We start from the raw sequence: 16,295 nt of genomic DNA, 5'->3' as shown, positions 1-16,295 counted from the left end.
AATTGAAGAGGGAAGCGAGACGCATCTGCAGACAGAAAAAGAAAGAGGCCGAAATGCGTGAGTATGAAGAGCTTGATAAGCTGGCCGATAGGGGTAATGCTCGAAAATTCTACGAAAAAATGCGGCGGCTTACAGAAGGTTTCAAGACCGGAGCATACTCTTGTAGAACCCCCAAAAGTGATCTAGTGACCGATGGCCAGAGCATACTTAAATTATGGAGGGAACACTTCTCCAGCCTGCTGAATGGCAGTGAACGCACAACGCCAGGAGAAGGCGAACCCGATTTCCCAATCGACGACGATGGAGCAGACGTTCCATTACCCGACCATGAAGAAGTTCGAATAGCAATTGCCCGCCTGAAGAACAACAAAGCGGCAGGGGCCGACGGTTTGCCGGCCGAGCTATTCAAACACGGCGGCGAAGAACTGATAAGGAGCATGCATCAGCTTCTTTGTAAAATATGGTCGGACGAAAGCATGCTCAACGATTGGAATTTAAGTGTGCTATGCCCAATCCAAAAAAAAGGAGACCCCACAATCTGCGCCAACAACCGTGAGATTAGCCTCCTCAACATCGCATATAAGGTTCTATCGAGCGTATTGTGTGAAAGATTAAAGCCCAGCGTCAACAAACTGATTGGACCTTATCAGTGTGGCTTTAGACCTGGCAAATCAACAACCGACCAGATATTCACCATGCGCCAAATCTTGGAAAAGACCCGTGAAAGGAGAATCGACACACACCACCTCTTCGTCGATTTTAAAGCTGCTTTCGACAGCACGAAAAGGAGCTGCCTTTATGCCGCGATGTCTGAATTTGGTATCCCCGCAAAACTAATACGATTATGTAAACTGACGTTGAATAACACCAAAAGCTCCGTCAGGATCGGGAAGGACCTCTCCGAGCCGTTCGATACCAAACGAGGTTTCAGACAAGGTCATTCCCTATCGTGTGACTTCTTCTACCTGCTTCTGGAGAAAATAGTTCGAGCTGCAGAACTTAATAGAGAAGGTACCATCTTTTATAAGAGTGTACAGCTGCTGGTGTATGCTGATGATATTGATATCATCGGCCTTAACACCGGCGCCGTTAGTTCTGCTTTCTCCAGACTAGACAAGGAAGCAAAACAAATGGGTCTGGCAGTGAACGAGGGCAAGACGAAATATCTCCTGTCATCAAACAAACAGTCGTCGCACTCGCGACTTGGCACTCACGTCACTGTTGACAGTCATAACTTTGAAGTTGTAGATAATTTCGTCTATTTAGGAACCAGTATTAACACCACCAACAATGTCAGCCTGGAAATCCAACGCAGGATTGCTCTTGCCAACAGGTGCTACTTCGGGCTGAGTAGGCAATTGAAAAGTAAAGTCCTCTCTCGACGAACAAAAGCCAAACTCTATAAGTCGCTCATAATTCCCGTCCTGCTACATGGTGCAGAGGCTTGGACGATGTCAACAACTGATGAGTCGACGTTGCGAGTTTTCGAGAGAAAAGTTCTGCGAAAGATTTATGGTCCTTTGCGCATTGGCCACGGCGAATATCGCATTCGATGGAACGATGAGCTGTACGAGATATACGACGACATTGACATAGTTCAGCGGATTAAAAGACAGCGGCTACGCTGGCTAGGTCATGTTGTCCGAATGGACGAAAAAACTCCAGCTCTGAAAGTATTCGACGCTGTACCCGCTGGGGAAAGCAGAGGAAGAGGAAGACCTCCACTCCGTTGGAAGGACCAAGTGGAGAAGGACCTGGCTACGCTTGGGAGATCCAATTGGCGCCACGTAGCGAAAAGGAGAAACGACTGGCGCGCTGTTGTTAACTCGGCTATAATCGCGTAAGCGGTGTCTACGCCAATTAAGAAGAAGAAGAATTAAAATAATAAATTTAATACGAGCAATGATATTTTGATTTATGCTTGTATGAGTTTATTAAATTTAAAACTTCGCTCATTCCCAACCCATTTTGCATAATTTTTCTGTAAAATAACAATATTAAACTAAATATTGATTTTTTGGAAAAAATGTTATTTTGAAAATGTAATTTTTATTTTTATAATATAACAGAATCGACTTAATACTCGCTCGGCACGATTCCGATTACTTTGGCGGAGGGGTAAAAAGCCCGCATAAATGGGGTATGTGCGTGATAGGGGAGCTTCTCCAGAGAAGGAATATCCAAAAAATGATATAAAAATAAATTATATTTTTAAAACATTCATGATTAAAGTTAAAAAATTTTCTAATAACACATGGGATTTCTCTATGTTTCACTAAATTTTTTCACGTTTTTCACTTATATATTTAAATATACACTCTAAACATTGAAATAAGTTCACATTTCACTTTTTTATCTTGCTATATTATTTTACCTAAATTTATTTGTTTAAAAATCGCTTAGCACACTCATCGTTGAAAGGTTAGATTGTTTACAATTATGAGAAAAACGAGCATTGCCACATCTTAAACAGCAAATATGTAGGATTTTTAACGATTTTTCTTTGTTTGTTTTTTCGCATGATTCTTTTCTCTATATAAACTATAATAAAAAATACGTTCAAACATTTTTCAATTTATAATTGAGTTGTGGACACTTTTTCCATCTACGTATGTATATGCATAATCTACATATATCTATAAAAGAAAGTTGTTGTTAGTTACACCATTTATAACTCAAGAACGGCTGAACCGATTTGGCTGAACCTCTCCACCAGGTAGCTTAGAACCAGGGTAAGGACATAGGATACATTAGGGGTGTCCATTGCGGAAATACATCGATTTTTTTTCCGATTCAATGCATCGAATATATACATCGATGGTGTTCGATGTATCGTTTAAGAAACATCGATGTTTTTTCAAAATCGAGTGTTTTTTTTTAAATTTAAGAAAATGGAATTATAAATAATAGAATTATAATAATAAAAATAATGTCATTCTTTTATTAATACCAATATTCCTTAGGGATAGTTTGCAAAAATAAAAGCTTGTTTAATCTCTTGCCTTTAAGCCCTATTTCTCTGCTGAGTTACGATTTGGGCCGCTTTTGAAAACAGTCGCTCTGACGGGACTGACGTTCCCACCATGGTCAGATATTTATATGCGATTGGCTTCAATCAGGGGAGCTGTATCTCCAAGTCCTTCCAAATTTCCAATGGGTTTCAGTGAGTCTACCCACTGGGCAACGTAGATATATGGCCAGCTCATCAGAAATAGTGTCATCGGCCTTGACAATTTCCAACTTTTATGGACTAGCTTGTGGTGGTCCTCCCACAATGAATAGTTATCCTCATTTTTATCAGAAAGTTCCGATGACTCCGAATCTTTGGTCGTGTTGTGGGCTGCGGCTTTCATGAGATCTTTTATTTTTCCTACAGCAGCAGAGCATGCAAGCGGATCCGTAAAATGCATTTTCTTGAATCTGGGGTCCAATACCGTGGCTATAGCCAGGGGAGTTACGTTTTCGATGACACCCATTCTCTTCTGAATCTCCTTAAGAACCAGAGACTGTAGCTCTTTGGCAATCGAGTCGTCGAAGCTCAGAGGCTTAATTTTTAAAACGAGGCAATGAATAAGTGGTATTACTTTGCTGCTAGTGCAATACTTATCACCTGTGACCTCCTTCGTAGCAGCTTCTATTGGACGTAGTACCTGTAGAACTGAACTTAGATGTGCAAGTTCTGACGCATGCAGCATAGCTGGTGCATTTTTGTGTCTGATGATTATATTGTTAACAATCTCACTTCAGTTCGATGAATCGCTCAATCATATAATATGTGCTATTCCATCTAGTAGGCACCTGTTGAATTAATTTAGTTTCGTCTGAGGTTGATTTACGGAGTTCGTTGCTTGCTATGTTGCTCTGTTTAAACCACGTCACAACATCTTTGACTTTGCTTATTAACTCGCGTAGTGGTTTGCATTGTTCTATTGAATTTTGTGCAACCAAGTTTAAAATATGAGCAAAACAAGGTATGTGCTTTTTACCAAAGGCTAGCTCTACAGCTTTCACCATATTTGGTGCATTGCCCGTCACCACAGCCGAAATTTGGTCTTTGTCAATACTCCATTCGTCGCAAGTGTTCAGCAGCATTTCAGCAATGTGTTGTGATGTATGGCGTTCATTTGATTGGCTTACTCCCAGAGTGATAGAAAACAACTCACTGCCAACACCGAAATGAGCTGTGACTCCAAGAAAGCTCCTCATGGATTCGATTCTGACCACATGTCAGTTGTCAAAGTCAGATTTTCAATGCCCGACAACTTTTCACGGATGATTCCTGATAGGGCGGCGTATTTGTCATCAACCCAACGAGTGAGTGTTGTTTTATTGGGAAGTTTATAACGCGGCTCAATCACTTTAAGGAAATTGCGAAAGCCTTCGTTCTCTACAATAGTAAATGGCTGATTATCCTTACACACCATATATACTAAGGCATTATTAATTTTAATAGTTTTGTCACCATTGGCCGAGAAAGCATAAACCCCTTCAAAACTAGCTTGAATAGTTTTTTGGCGTTTTGGTGGACCAACAGTTTTATTTTCAGGTTCTTTCAAGGCGTCACTTCTATCTGCTTCTTTAGTGGGTTCCTTTATAGATTTAAAACTTGTTGAGGGTAAAGAATCGGTAATTTTTGTTGAGCCATCATCGGTAAGCTCTCGGAAAGCTGCCTTATGAATATTTTTTAGGTGCCCCATCAGGTTGGTTGTATTTCCGCATGATTTAATGTTTTTTCGGCAAAGTCTGCACTTTGCCAAGTTGTTTCCTTCTTCTTTGTCATAAAACTTCCATACGCCGCTTTTTTTTGAGCCATAATGTTTGTTTTTCTAAAACAACAATATTAAATTCCATACAAAAAAACATCAACTTATTCCATTACGATACTTACTTTTCCAATCAATTCCGTATTAAGATAATAGTAAAAATTTATATTTTATTCTTTTCCACACTTTTATTTTGTTAAACGTTTACACAATGTTTCCAAGTAAAGCCCGGCAAAAAAAGTTATCCGATATTTCTTGAAAATACATCGATGCATCGAATACATCGAATGCCTTTGAAAACATCGGATTTTTTTAGATGCATCGGAAAGGAAACATCGATTTTTTCGATGCGTCGATGTATATCGGACATCCTTAGGATACATTTTATCTCTTTATGTCAAAGTTTAATACAACTCATAAATACAAAAATTATATTTTAAATCATAAACATTTCTTCTTCAAAATTCATGTTTGTAGGAATCATTTGAATATATGCGTACAATTTTAAACAGAGTTTTCTCAAAAATAATACAATTGCTAAATATTTGGAATAGAGGAAAAGAACTGCAACCAAATACGCAGCGAAATAGAATATAACTGGCTCAGTATTCAGTCGTTAAGTAAGTATTATACCACGTGCATCCCAAAAGACAGATGTCATAACCAGTCCACTAGAATGACTGCCGATTGGACTCCAGTGGGAAATTATGGAGCTATATTTCTATCACTGAAGAAACATTTCGGCCTTATTCCGATTAGAGAGCACTTAAACACTTCTCAGAATAAGTTATTCGTTGTTTTTGTTGGATTATGAACTTGCGAGGCACCTACTTTGCTCATTTCGCCTGTTTCCAGCTTAGCAACCATCTTTTCAACGGTGGATTTCCCTGTGCCCAAATTCAACAGTATTTTCCCCAAAAAAACAAGGCTTTATTAACACACGAAATGCTTTATGATCCATTTTTATTTAAACTAACACAAGTTGCTTCACAAAATGCTATATCTCATTAATGAATAGTTATAATCCAACTAATACGGGCATGTGCTGCAATTCGTTTTCGCATGAAATTGTCAGCGAAATCGTGCTGACATGTGCTGAATTTCACTGATCCGTTTTCGTTTTCGAACACCAAATCGCAACGATTTGGCATGTGCCAGAAATCGAAACCGCCATTTGTTTTCCATTTTGAAATCGTGAAGTTGCGGGCACGCGAATTTATTGCAAAATTGAAGGAAACATTAGAAATGTAAGTATTTTAAATTTGTATTTATTGATATATATTAATTATGCCTTTAAATTTAGGGGCAAGCATAAACGCATAAACTTTTTTAAGTTTTATGGAGCAGCATCCTGACATTGCCAAAAATTATGTCAAGGGCGACCGAGTGGCAGCGGAGGCTCTTTGGGCAGAAATAGCCAAAGAATTAAACAGCCAAGGACCACCACAAAAAGATATCAACGGATGGAAAAAGGTCAAAAGAGATATTCTTAAGTACACATAAGTGGTTATTAACAATTTTTCTTGAGCAGGTTTGGTCGCACTGGAAGGTCCAATAGACCGTTGGAATCCTCCTTCCGCAAGAAATCTCAACGTGGTTGCTAATTTCAACTCAACAGGTATGGACGACAGATGTATTCAAGGCTTAATATCGTTAACTACATTCCGAAAGGCCTCTTTGTTCCTGTAGTACGAAATAAAACTGCAAGACAATGTTGTGTTTTAATTTTTAATAGAACGCCTTGCGCATGCACTTACACAGGCACTGGAATATCCAAAGGATTGGAGTGGTCTCTTAAAAGTCGTCGCGCAACCTTTTCATCACTTTTCCAGTTCATTTGATTCAATAAATAAGCAGAAAGAATGAAAACGCTCATTTTAACACAAATCTTCAACTCAAAATTAAACAAATTTTTTCTTTTCAATGACAATCAGCTGTTTCGAACTTAACTTCGAACTTCACTGAAATCGCGTGGAATTCAGCACACCCCAAACTAATTCATGCGATTTGCAATTTCGGAAACGGAACGAAATCGCGTGATTTCCAGCACATGCCCGATAGAATACATATAGATGGTAGTTGCAGTATGTATGTATCAGCCACAGTGAAGCGTGGACGGGTCCTCTAGTATGTGATATATATAATAAACCCAAATAACTAGAACTCTATTATAATATTATAAAATTTATATCATATCGGGTGACTGAAGTACTTTTACATAGTACTCCTTTCTGCGTTAGAAATAAATTGAGTTTTCGTTATAAAGTGGTTATATTTTTTGGTTATCATGCACTCATATTGAAACAAAATTTGAATTTTCATTATAAAATGGTTAAATTTTGGTTATTATATCTGACAGCGATTTCCAGCTTAGATTATATCTGACAGCTTATACTTTTCCTTCAGTTCCCATAGGTGCTCCGACTCGCTAGTGATGAAATTTGGGGTTCTTTTGTTGTTTTCATCAATTTTTGATATAATTTTCCTCTCAAATTTATGTATTGTCTGTTATAATTTAAATATTTCAAACTTATTTTTATGAATGACATTTGTAAAACATATGTTGCCCATAACGTTGCCATATATCATAATAAAATTTTATAGAAATTGAGCATTGACTGTGAAACGCAAACGACCACTCAGTTTGCAACAATACTTAGCTAAGATTTTATTTAGGCACAACTTAAGTATGGACTGTGAAACCGGGCATAAGACTCAATATGCTTCCTAAGAAGCAAGTTGATGCTAGCGAATGCGGTAGCTGCTCTGTACCAGTACGAAAAAATACAAAAGGTCTAAGATGTGCATTACGTCAGAAATGGTACCACGTTGAGTGTCTAAAACTGAGTAATGAAGAATTTAAAGCCATTGCTACTAATATCAAAAACATGATGCACAGTGGAGATGCACCGTATGCAGTGACTTTGAGGTTAGTGTGAGAGACATCGATATCGCATCTGACGGAGAGTCAGATGTTAGCGGAGATGACAGTATTGATTAATTCGAAACAGTTGTCAAGAAGCAATTCGAAGAATTTTCCCAAATATTCAATAACAAATTTAAAATTATAACAAACCATCGATGAAAGTATAGCTGGACTCAAGAAAGAAGTACACAAGCTTTCCAAGCAGAGCGTTGCCACTGAAAAAAATACTCTAACTTGAGTGACAGGATCTCCTCCGTACGAAACAAGCTCAACTCCTTCAGGAATGTATCATCTCCGGAAGACATCATAAAGGAGATGAACGATCGAAAAGGAGAGAGAGTAATGCCATTGCCCTTGGTATCACTGAATCTACTAATGCTGCTGGTAATAATAAACTGTAAGCCGACAAAATTTCGCTCACGGCAGTCTTACCCCGAAATCTCTGCCAAGATATCTCAATTCAAGATTCGAAGGCTAGATCGTCCAAATCAACCGGCCGTACACGTCCCCTGCTAATCGAGACTCGTTAAGCGACCGATGCTAGGGGATTTTCAATCTTAACCAACGTGATGGAATGACATTTACTTTCAAATCTGATCAGATTCCAGCACAGCAGTCTCATATCTGTGGGTTACGATCCAAACTCGAAACTCTTGGCAAAAACGGTGACACAAGCAAAACCATCAAATACATTCGAGGAGTACCGCAGATAAGAACAAGAATTTTCGTTCGACCAGTGAGAAAAAAGAAACCTGAAGACTCTTCAGGTTTATTACCAAAACACCAGAGGCCTTTGGACGAAGCTATCTAAATTTATGACAGTATCAGCGGCTAGTGGTTATGATCTACTCTGTATCACTAGGTCATGGTTAAACTCGTCAATCAATGATGGCGAGGTAACTGATAGCACTTATACTATTTTTAGAAGAGATAGACATCCTAATGCACTGGCCTAGAGCGTTTTGGTGGCGTCTTCATCGCCGTCAAACGTCATATCCATATTAATTTAATTGCCATAGGTGAAACAGATTTGGAATTGGTCTTCGTAAAAATCAATAGTACAAGATATTATTGATGGATGTGTATACATGCCGCCTCTTACAACACTAGAAACTTATCGTAAACTACTTACAACTCTAAACTACAGCAATGTGAAATTCAATAACGCAAAGCTAATAATCGTAGGTGACTTCAACTTGCCAAGCAGCGTCCCCGAGCCAATTGCGACAAATTTGTATATGATGGACTTGCTTTACTGGAATACATCCAAATAAACAACATCAACAACCTCCAGAATAATCTTCTGGACCTCTGTTTCAGCAATGTTGAGGCTTACGTGGATAAAACTTTACCTCTCGTTCATGAAGACAAATATCATCCCACCATCATCATAAATCTAAAATTTCAACTCAACTTAGAACATTTGAATCCAGCCACTTACTCATTCGAGAAAGCTGATTACGTCAGCCTCAACGCTTTCTTTCACCGAGTCAATTGGACGGTACACACACATACTAACGGCAATTGCCTGTTGATGCTAACTCAAATGGATCGTCAACTAACGTACACAGCTTAGAGGTCCAATACAATGATGTGCCGAACCCGATGGGATTCCAAACGTTTTCTTAAAAAACTGCGCCATCGAGCTTTGTGAGCCCCTCACACATATTTTTAACTACTCTCTTCAAACAGGTAGTTTCCCTCGTACCTGGAAACTGTCATTTGTGAGTCCAACGCATAAAAGTGGCCCAAGATCTGAAATAACAAACTACATGCCGATCTGCATCCAATCTGCATTAGCCTAGCTCTTCGAAAAGTTGGTTCTTTCTCAACTATCTCTAACTTTCAAGAATATCATCACTACAAATCAACATGGATTTGTGGGCGGCAGATCAATCTCTCCCTGTATGTCAACTATATACTCAACGCACTGAATGAAGGACAAAAGGTACATTCAATCTACACTGACTTCAGTAAAGCTTTTGATCGTTTGACCATATGATACTCGTCTCAAAACTCAATAACTATGGCGTCAATGGCACCGCACTGGATTGGCTTAACTTATATTTAACTGAAAGGTTCCTACAAGTCAGGGTTGACGGATATCTGTCTAGAGAATATGAGGTCAGATCTGGAGCTCCTCAGGGATCGCATTTAGGTCAACTACTCTATAATATTTTTATCAATGACATTGTAAACAATATACAGTCTGAATGTCTGCTATATGCCGATGATTTGAAAGTATTCAGAGTTATTTCTAACGATTCCAATGTCGTACAACTACAACAAGATATGGACTGCCTGTCAACCTGGTGCCTTAAAAATAATCCAGATCTCAATGCTAAAAAGTGCGCTGTAGTATCTTTCTCACGCTCTCAAAATAACATTGTCACTAACTACAAACTCAACAACGAGTATCTACAGGAACTAACCAAAATCAAGGATCTAGGAATTATAATAGATAACAAACTCACATTTGCAAAGCATATTGACAAAATAACTGCGCAATCTTTTAAAATGCTAGGACTCATCATCAGTACATGAAGGGATTTCAACAACCCAAATTCTCTGGTCAGTCTATACCGCTCACTTGTACTGTCAATACTAGAGTATGGCTGTGTAATATGGTCTCCATATACTGATACACTCATAAACAGGGTTGAGAGAATACAAAACAAATTCTGCAAGACATTGTTGTTCCATCAATCGTTAAGCAGAGATAAAGAGATGTTCAACTCCTCTCTCACTGGAAGTGAGAGAGCAATTGCTAAACGTCAAAACCACCTAAACTTTGACAGTTTATCGAGTTCAGGAGGTTTTGACGTTTAGCAATTGGAAAAGAGGGACGACCAGATTAAAAGCCCGCCAAATTATTATGCGAATGGAGACATTTTTCATTTTTTTGTCTCCATTTGTAACGGCCATTAGTTCGAAGAATAGCGAAAGCGAAACAGCACGTATGTTGAAAGATGTGAGTATATTTTAACTTTTATTAAATAAATTTGCATTTATTTAATACTTTTTTGTTTTATTTACAGATAAATGCCGAAACCAACCAGCAGTTGGAGACAATGTATTGTTGGCTGCAACGAGGGAGGAAGAACATTTAGTTTTCCAAACAGTGGAACGGACCTCGAACGGTGAGTGAAAAACATTAAATAGTGCAAAAAGTGTTTTTTCTTCTTGCCAACAGGTGCTACTTCGGGCTGAGTAGGCAATTGAAAAGTAAAGTCCTCTGTCGACGAACAAAAGCCAAACTCTATAAGTCGCTCATAATTCCCTTCCTGCTATATGGTGCAGAGGCTTGGACGATGTCAACAACTGATGAGTCGACGTTGCGAGTTTTCGAGAGAAAAGTTCTGCGAAAGATTTATGGTCCTTTGCGCGTTGGCCACGGCGAATATCGCATTCGATGGAACGATGAGCTGTACGAGATATACGACGACATTGACATAGTTCAGCGAATTAAAAGACAGCGGCTACGTTGGCTAGGTCATGTTGTCCGAATGGACGGAAAAACTCCAGCTCTGAAAGTATTCGACGCTGTACCCGCCGGGGGAAGCAGAGGAAGAGGAAGACCTCCACTCCGTTGGAAGGACCAAGTGGAGAAGGACCTGGCTACGCTTGGAATATCCAATTGGCGCCACGTAGCGAAAAAGAGAAACGACTGGCGCGCTGTTGTTAGCTCGGCTATAATCGCGTAAGCGGTGTCGACGCCAATTAAGAAGAAGAAGAATTAAAATAATAACTTTAATATGAGCAAAGATATTTTGATTTATGCTTGTATAAGTTTATTAAATTTAAGACTTCGCGCATTCCCAACCCATTTTGCATACTTTTTCTGTAAATTAACAATATTAAACTAAATATTATTTTTTTGGAAAAATGTTATTTTGAAAATGTACTTTATTTTTATAATATAACATAATCGACTTAATTCTCGCTCGGCACGATTCCGATTACTTTGGCGGAGGGGTAAAAAGCCCGTATAAATGGGTATGTGCGGATAGGGGAGCTTCTCCAGAGAAGGAATATCCAAAAATGATATAAAAATAAATTATATTTTTTAAAACATTCATGATTAAAGTTAAAAAATTTTCTCTAATAACACATGGGATTTCTCTATGTTTCACTAAATTTTTTCACGTTTTTCACTCTATATATTTAAATATACACTCTAAACATTGAAATAAGTTCACATTTCACTTTTATCTTGCTATATTATTTTACCTAAATTTATTTGTTTAAAAATCGCTTAGCACACTCATCGTTGAAAAGGTTAGATTGTTTACAATTATGAGAAAAACGAGCATTGCCACATCTTAAACAGCAAATATGTAGGATTTTTAACGATTTTTCTTTGTTTGTTTTTTCGCATGATTCTTTTCTCTATATAAACTATAATAAAAAATACGTTCAAACATTTCTCAATTTATAATTGAGTTGTGGACACTTTTTCCATCTACATATATCTATAAAAGAAAGTTGTTGTTAGTTACACCATTTATAACTCAAGAACGGCTGAACCGATTTGGCTGAACCTCTCCACCAGGTAGCTTAGAACCAGGGTAAGGACATAGGATACATTAGGGGTGTCCATTGCGGAAATACATCGATTTTTTTTCCGATTCAATGCATCGAATATATACATCGATGGTGTTCGATGCATCGTTTAAGAAACATCGATGTTTTTTTCAAAATCGAGTGTTTTTTTTTAAATTTAAGAAAATGGAATTATAAATAATAGAATTATAATAATAAAAATAATGTCATTCTTTATTAATACCAATATTCCTTAGGGATAGTTTGCAAAAATAAAAAAGCTTGTTTAATCTCTTGCCTTTAAGCCTATTTCTCTGCTGAGTTACGATTTGGGCCGCTTTTGAAAACAGTCGCTCTGACGGGACTGACGTTCCCACCATGGTCAGATATTTATATGCGATTGGCTTCAATTGTGGGAGCTGTATCTCCAAGTCCTTCCAAATTTCCAATGGGTTTTCAGTGAGTCTACCCACTGGGCAACGTAGATATATGGCCAGCTCATCAGAAATAGTGTCATCGGCCTTTGACAATTTCCAACTTTTATGGACTAGCTTGTGGTGGTCCTCCCACAATGAATAGTTATCCTCATTTTTATCAGAAAGTTCCGATGACTCCGAATCTTTGGTCGTGTTGTGGGCTGCGGCTTTCATGAGATCTTTTATTTTTCCTACAGCAGCAGAGCATGCAAGCGGATCCGTAAAATGCATTTTCTTGAATCTGGGGTCCAATACCGTGGCTATAGCGAGGGGAGTTACGTTTTCGATGACACCCATTCTCTTCTGAATCTCCTTAAGAACCAGAGACTGTAGCTCTTTGGCAATCGAGTCGTCGAAGCTCAGAGGCTTAATTTTTAAAACGAGGCAATGAATAAGTGGTATTACTTTGCTGCTAGTGCAATACTTATCACCTGTGACCTCCTTCGTAGCAGCTTCTATTGGACGTAGTACCTGTAGAACTGAACTTAGATGTGCAAGTTCTGACGCATGCAGCATAGCTGGTGCATTTTTGTGTCTGATGATTATATTGTTAACAATCTCACGAAGTTCGATGAATCGCTCAATCATATAATATGTGCTATTCCATCTAGTAGGCACCTGTTGAATTAATTTAGTTTCGTCTGAGGTTGATTTACGGAGTTCGTTGGTTGCTATGTTGCTCTGTTTAAACCACGTCACAACATCTTTGACTTTGCTTATTAACTCGCGTAGTGGTTTGCATTGTTCTATTGAATTTTGTGCAACCAAGTTTAAAATATGAGCAAAACAAGGTATGTGCTTTTTTACCAAAGGCTAGCTCTACAGCTTTCACCATATTTGGTGCATTGTCCGTCACCACAGCCGAAATTTGGTCTTTGTCAATACTCCATTCGTCGCAAGTGTTCAGCAGCATTTCAGCAATGTGTTGTGATGTATGGCGTTCATTTGATTGGCTTACTCCCAGAGTGATAGAAAACAACTCACTGCCAACACCGAAATGAGCTGTGACTCCAAGAAAGCTCCTCATGGACATCGATTCTGACCACATGTCAGTTGTCAAAGTCAGATTTTCAATGCCCGACAACTTTTCACGGATGATTCCTGATAGGGCGGCGTATTTGTCATCAACCCAACGAGTGAGTGTTGTTTTATTGGGAAGTTTATAACGCGGCTCAATCACTTTAAGGAAATTGCGAAAGCCTTCGTTCTCTACAATAGTAAATGGCTGATTATCCTTACACACCATATATACTAAGGCATTATTAATTTTAATAGTTTTGTCACCATTGGCCGAGAAAGCATAAACCCGCTTCAAAACTGGCTTGAATAGTTTTTGGCGTTTTGGTGGACCAACAGTTTTATTTTCAGGTTCTTTCAAGGCGTCACTTCTATCTGCTTCTTTAGTGGGTTCCTTTATAGATTTAAAACTTGTTGAGGGTAAAGAATCGGTAATTTTTGTTGAGCCATCATCGGTAAGCTCTCAGAAAAGCTGCCTATGAATATTTTTCCAGGTGCCCCATCAGGTTGGTTGTATTTCCGCATGATTTAATGTTTTTTCGGCAAAGTCTGCACTTTGCCAAGTTGTTTCCTTCTTCTTTGTCATAAAACTTCCATACGCCGCTTTTTTTTGGAGCCATAATGTTTGTTTTCTAAAACAACAATATTAAATTCCATACAAAAAAACATCAACTTATTCCATTACGATACTTACTTTTCCAATCAATTCCGTATTAAGATAATAGTAAAAATTTATATTTTATTCTTTTCCACACTTTTATTTTGTTAAATGTTTACACAATGTTTCCAAGTAAAAGCCCGGCAAAAAAAGTTATCCGATATTTCTTGAAAATACATCGATGCATCGAATACATCGAATGCCTTTGAAAACATCGGATTTTTTAGATGCATCGGAAAGGAAACATCGATTTTTTCGATGCGTCGATGTATATCGGACATCCCTAGGATACATTTTATCTCTTTATGTCAAAGTTTAATACAACTCATAAATACAAAAATTATATTTTAAATCATAAACATTTCTTCAAAATTCATGTTTGTAGGAATCATTTGAATATATGCGTACAATTTTAAACAGAGTTTTCTCAAAAATAATACAATTGCTAAATATTTGGAATAGAGGAAAAGAACTGCAACCAAATACGCAGCGAAATAGAATATAACTGGCTCAGTATTCAGTCGTTAAGTAAGTATTATACCACGTGCATCCCAAAAGACAGATGTCATAACCAGTCCACTAGAATGACTGCCGATTGGACTCCAGTGGGAAATTATGGAGCTATATTTCTATCACTGAAGAAACATTTCGGCCTTATTCCGATTAGAAACACGCACTTAAACACTTCTCAGAATAAGTTATTCGTTGTTTTTGTTGGATTATGAACTTGCGAGGCACCTACTTTGCTCATTTCGCCTGTTTCCAGCTTAGCAACCATCTTTTCAACGGTGGATTTCCCTGTGCCCAAATTCAACAGTATTTTCCCCAAAAAAACAAGGCTTTATTAACACACGAAATGCTTTATGATCCATTTTTATTTAAACTAACACAAGTTGCTTCACAAAAATGCTATATCTCATTAATGAATAGTTATAATCCAACTAATACGGGCATGTGCTGCAATTCGTTTTCGCATGAAATTGTCAGCGAAATCGTGCTGACATGTGCTGAATTTCACTGATCCGTTTTCGTTTTCGAACATCAAATCGCAACGATTTGACATGTGCCAGAAATCGAAACCGCCATTTGTTTTCTATTTTGAAATCGTGAAGCTGCGGGCACGCGAATTTATTGAAAAATTGAAGGAAACATTAGAAATGTAAGTATTTTAAATTTGTATTTATTGATATATATTAATTATGCCTTTAAATTTAGGGGCAAGCATAAACGCATAAACTTTTTTAAGTTTTATGGAGCAGCATCCTGACATTGCCAAAAATTATGTCAAGGGCGACCGAGTGGCAGCAGCCAGGCTCTTTGGGCAGAAATAGCCAAAGAATTAAACAGCCAAGGACCACCACAAAAGATATCAACGGATGGAAAAAGGTCAAAAGAGATATTCTTAAGTACACATAAGTGGTTATTAACAATTTTCTTGAGCAGGTTTGGTCGCACTGGAAGGTCAATAGACCGTTGGAATCCTCCTTCCGCAAGAAATCTCAACGTGGTTGCTAATTTCAACTCAACAGGTATGGACGACAGATGTATTCCAAAGGCTTAATATCGTTAACTACATTCCGAAAGCCCTCTTTGTTCCTGTAGTACGAAATAAAACTGCAAGACAATGTTGTGTTTTAATTTTTAATAGAACGCCTTGCGCATGCACTTACACAGGCACTGGAATATCCAAAGGATTGGAGTGGTCTCTAAAAGTCGTCGCGCAACCTTTTCATCACTTTTCCAGTTCATTTGATTCAATAAATAAGCAGAAAGAATGAAAACGCTCATTTTAACACAAATCTTCAACTCAAAATTAAACAAATTTTTTTCTTTTCAATGACAATCAGCTGTTTCGAACTTAACTTCGAACTTCACTGAAATCGCGTGGAATTCAGCACCCCGAAACTAATTCA

The 16,295-nt window shown here is 38.0% G+C and overlaps 2 protein-coding genes and 1 long non-coding RNA gene across 3 annotated transcripts; 1 reads left to right on the top strand and 2 right to left on the bottom strand.

Moving 5' to 3' along the window:
* Positions 1-3,095: 3,095 nt before the first annotated feature.
* On the bottom strand, positions 3,096-4,092 carry LOC120779796 (zinc finger BED domain-containing protein 4-like). The gene is made up of 3 exons (XM_040112172.1): positions 3,987-4,092; positions 3,837-3,926; positions 3,096-3,697 (listed from the first exon to the last, which is right to left on the bottom strand). The coding sequence occupies exons 1-3, from the start codon at positions 4,090-4,092 to the stop codon at positions 3,096-3,098; spliced, it is 798 nt and encodes a 265-aa protein (XP_039968106.1).
* Positions 4,093-5,989: 1,897 nt separating this feature from the next.
* Positions 5,990-7,001, top strand: LOC120779918. Its single transcript, XR_005705761.1, has 3 exons — positions 5,990-6,010; positions 6,067-6,236; positions 6,295-7,001. It is a non-coding gene; the product is annotated as an uncharacterized LOC120779918 (long non-coding RNA).
* A 5,457-nt stretch (positions 7,002-12,458) lies between these two features.
* Positions 12,459-13,953, bottom strand: LOC120779795 (zinc finger BED domain-containing protein 4-like). The gene is made up of 3 exons (XM_040112171.1): positions 13,515-13,953; positions 12,601-13,453; positions 12,459-12,483 (listed from the first exon to the last, which is right to left on the bottom strand). The coding sequence occupies exons 1-3, from the start codon at positions 13,951-13,953 to the stop codon at positions 12,459-12,461; spliced, it is 1,317 nt and encodes a 438-aa protein (XP_039968105.1).
* Positions 13,954-16,295: the final 2,342 nt, after the last annotated feature.

This window comes from Bactrocera tryoni, unplaced genomic scaffold, assembly GCF_016617805.1.
Source record: "Bactrocera tryoni isolate S06 unplaced genomic scaffold, CSIRO_BtryS06_freeze2 scaffold_11, whole genome shotgun sequence".
Taxonomy (NCBI): domain Eukaryota; kingdom Metazoa; phylum Arthropoda; class Insecta; order Diptera; family Tephritidae; genus Bactrocera; species Bactrocera tryoni.
This window is presented reverse-complemented; position numbering and strand designations above follow the sequence as displayed.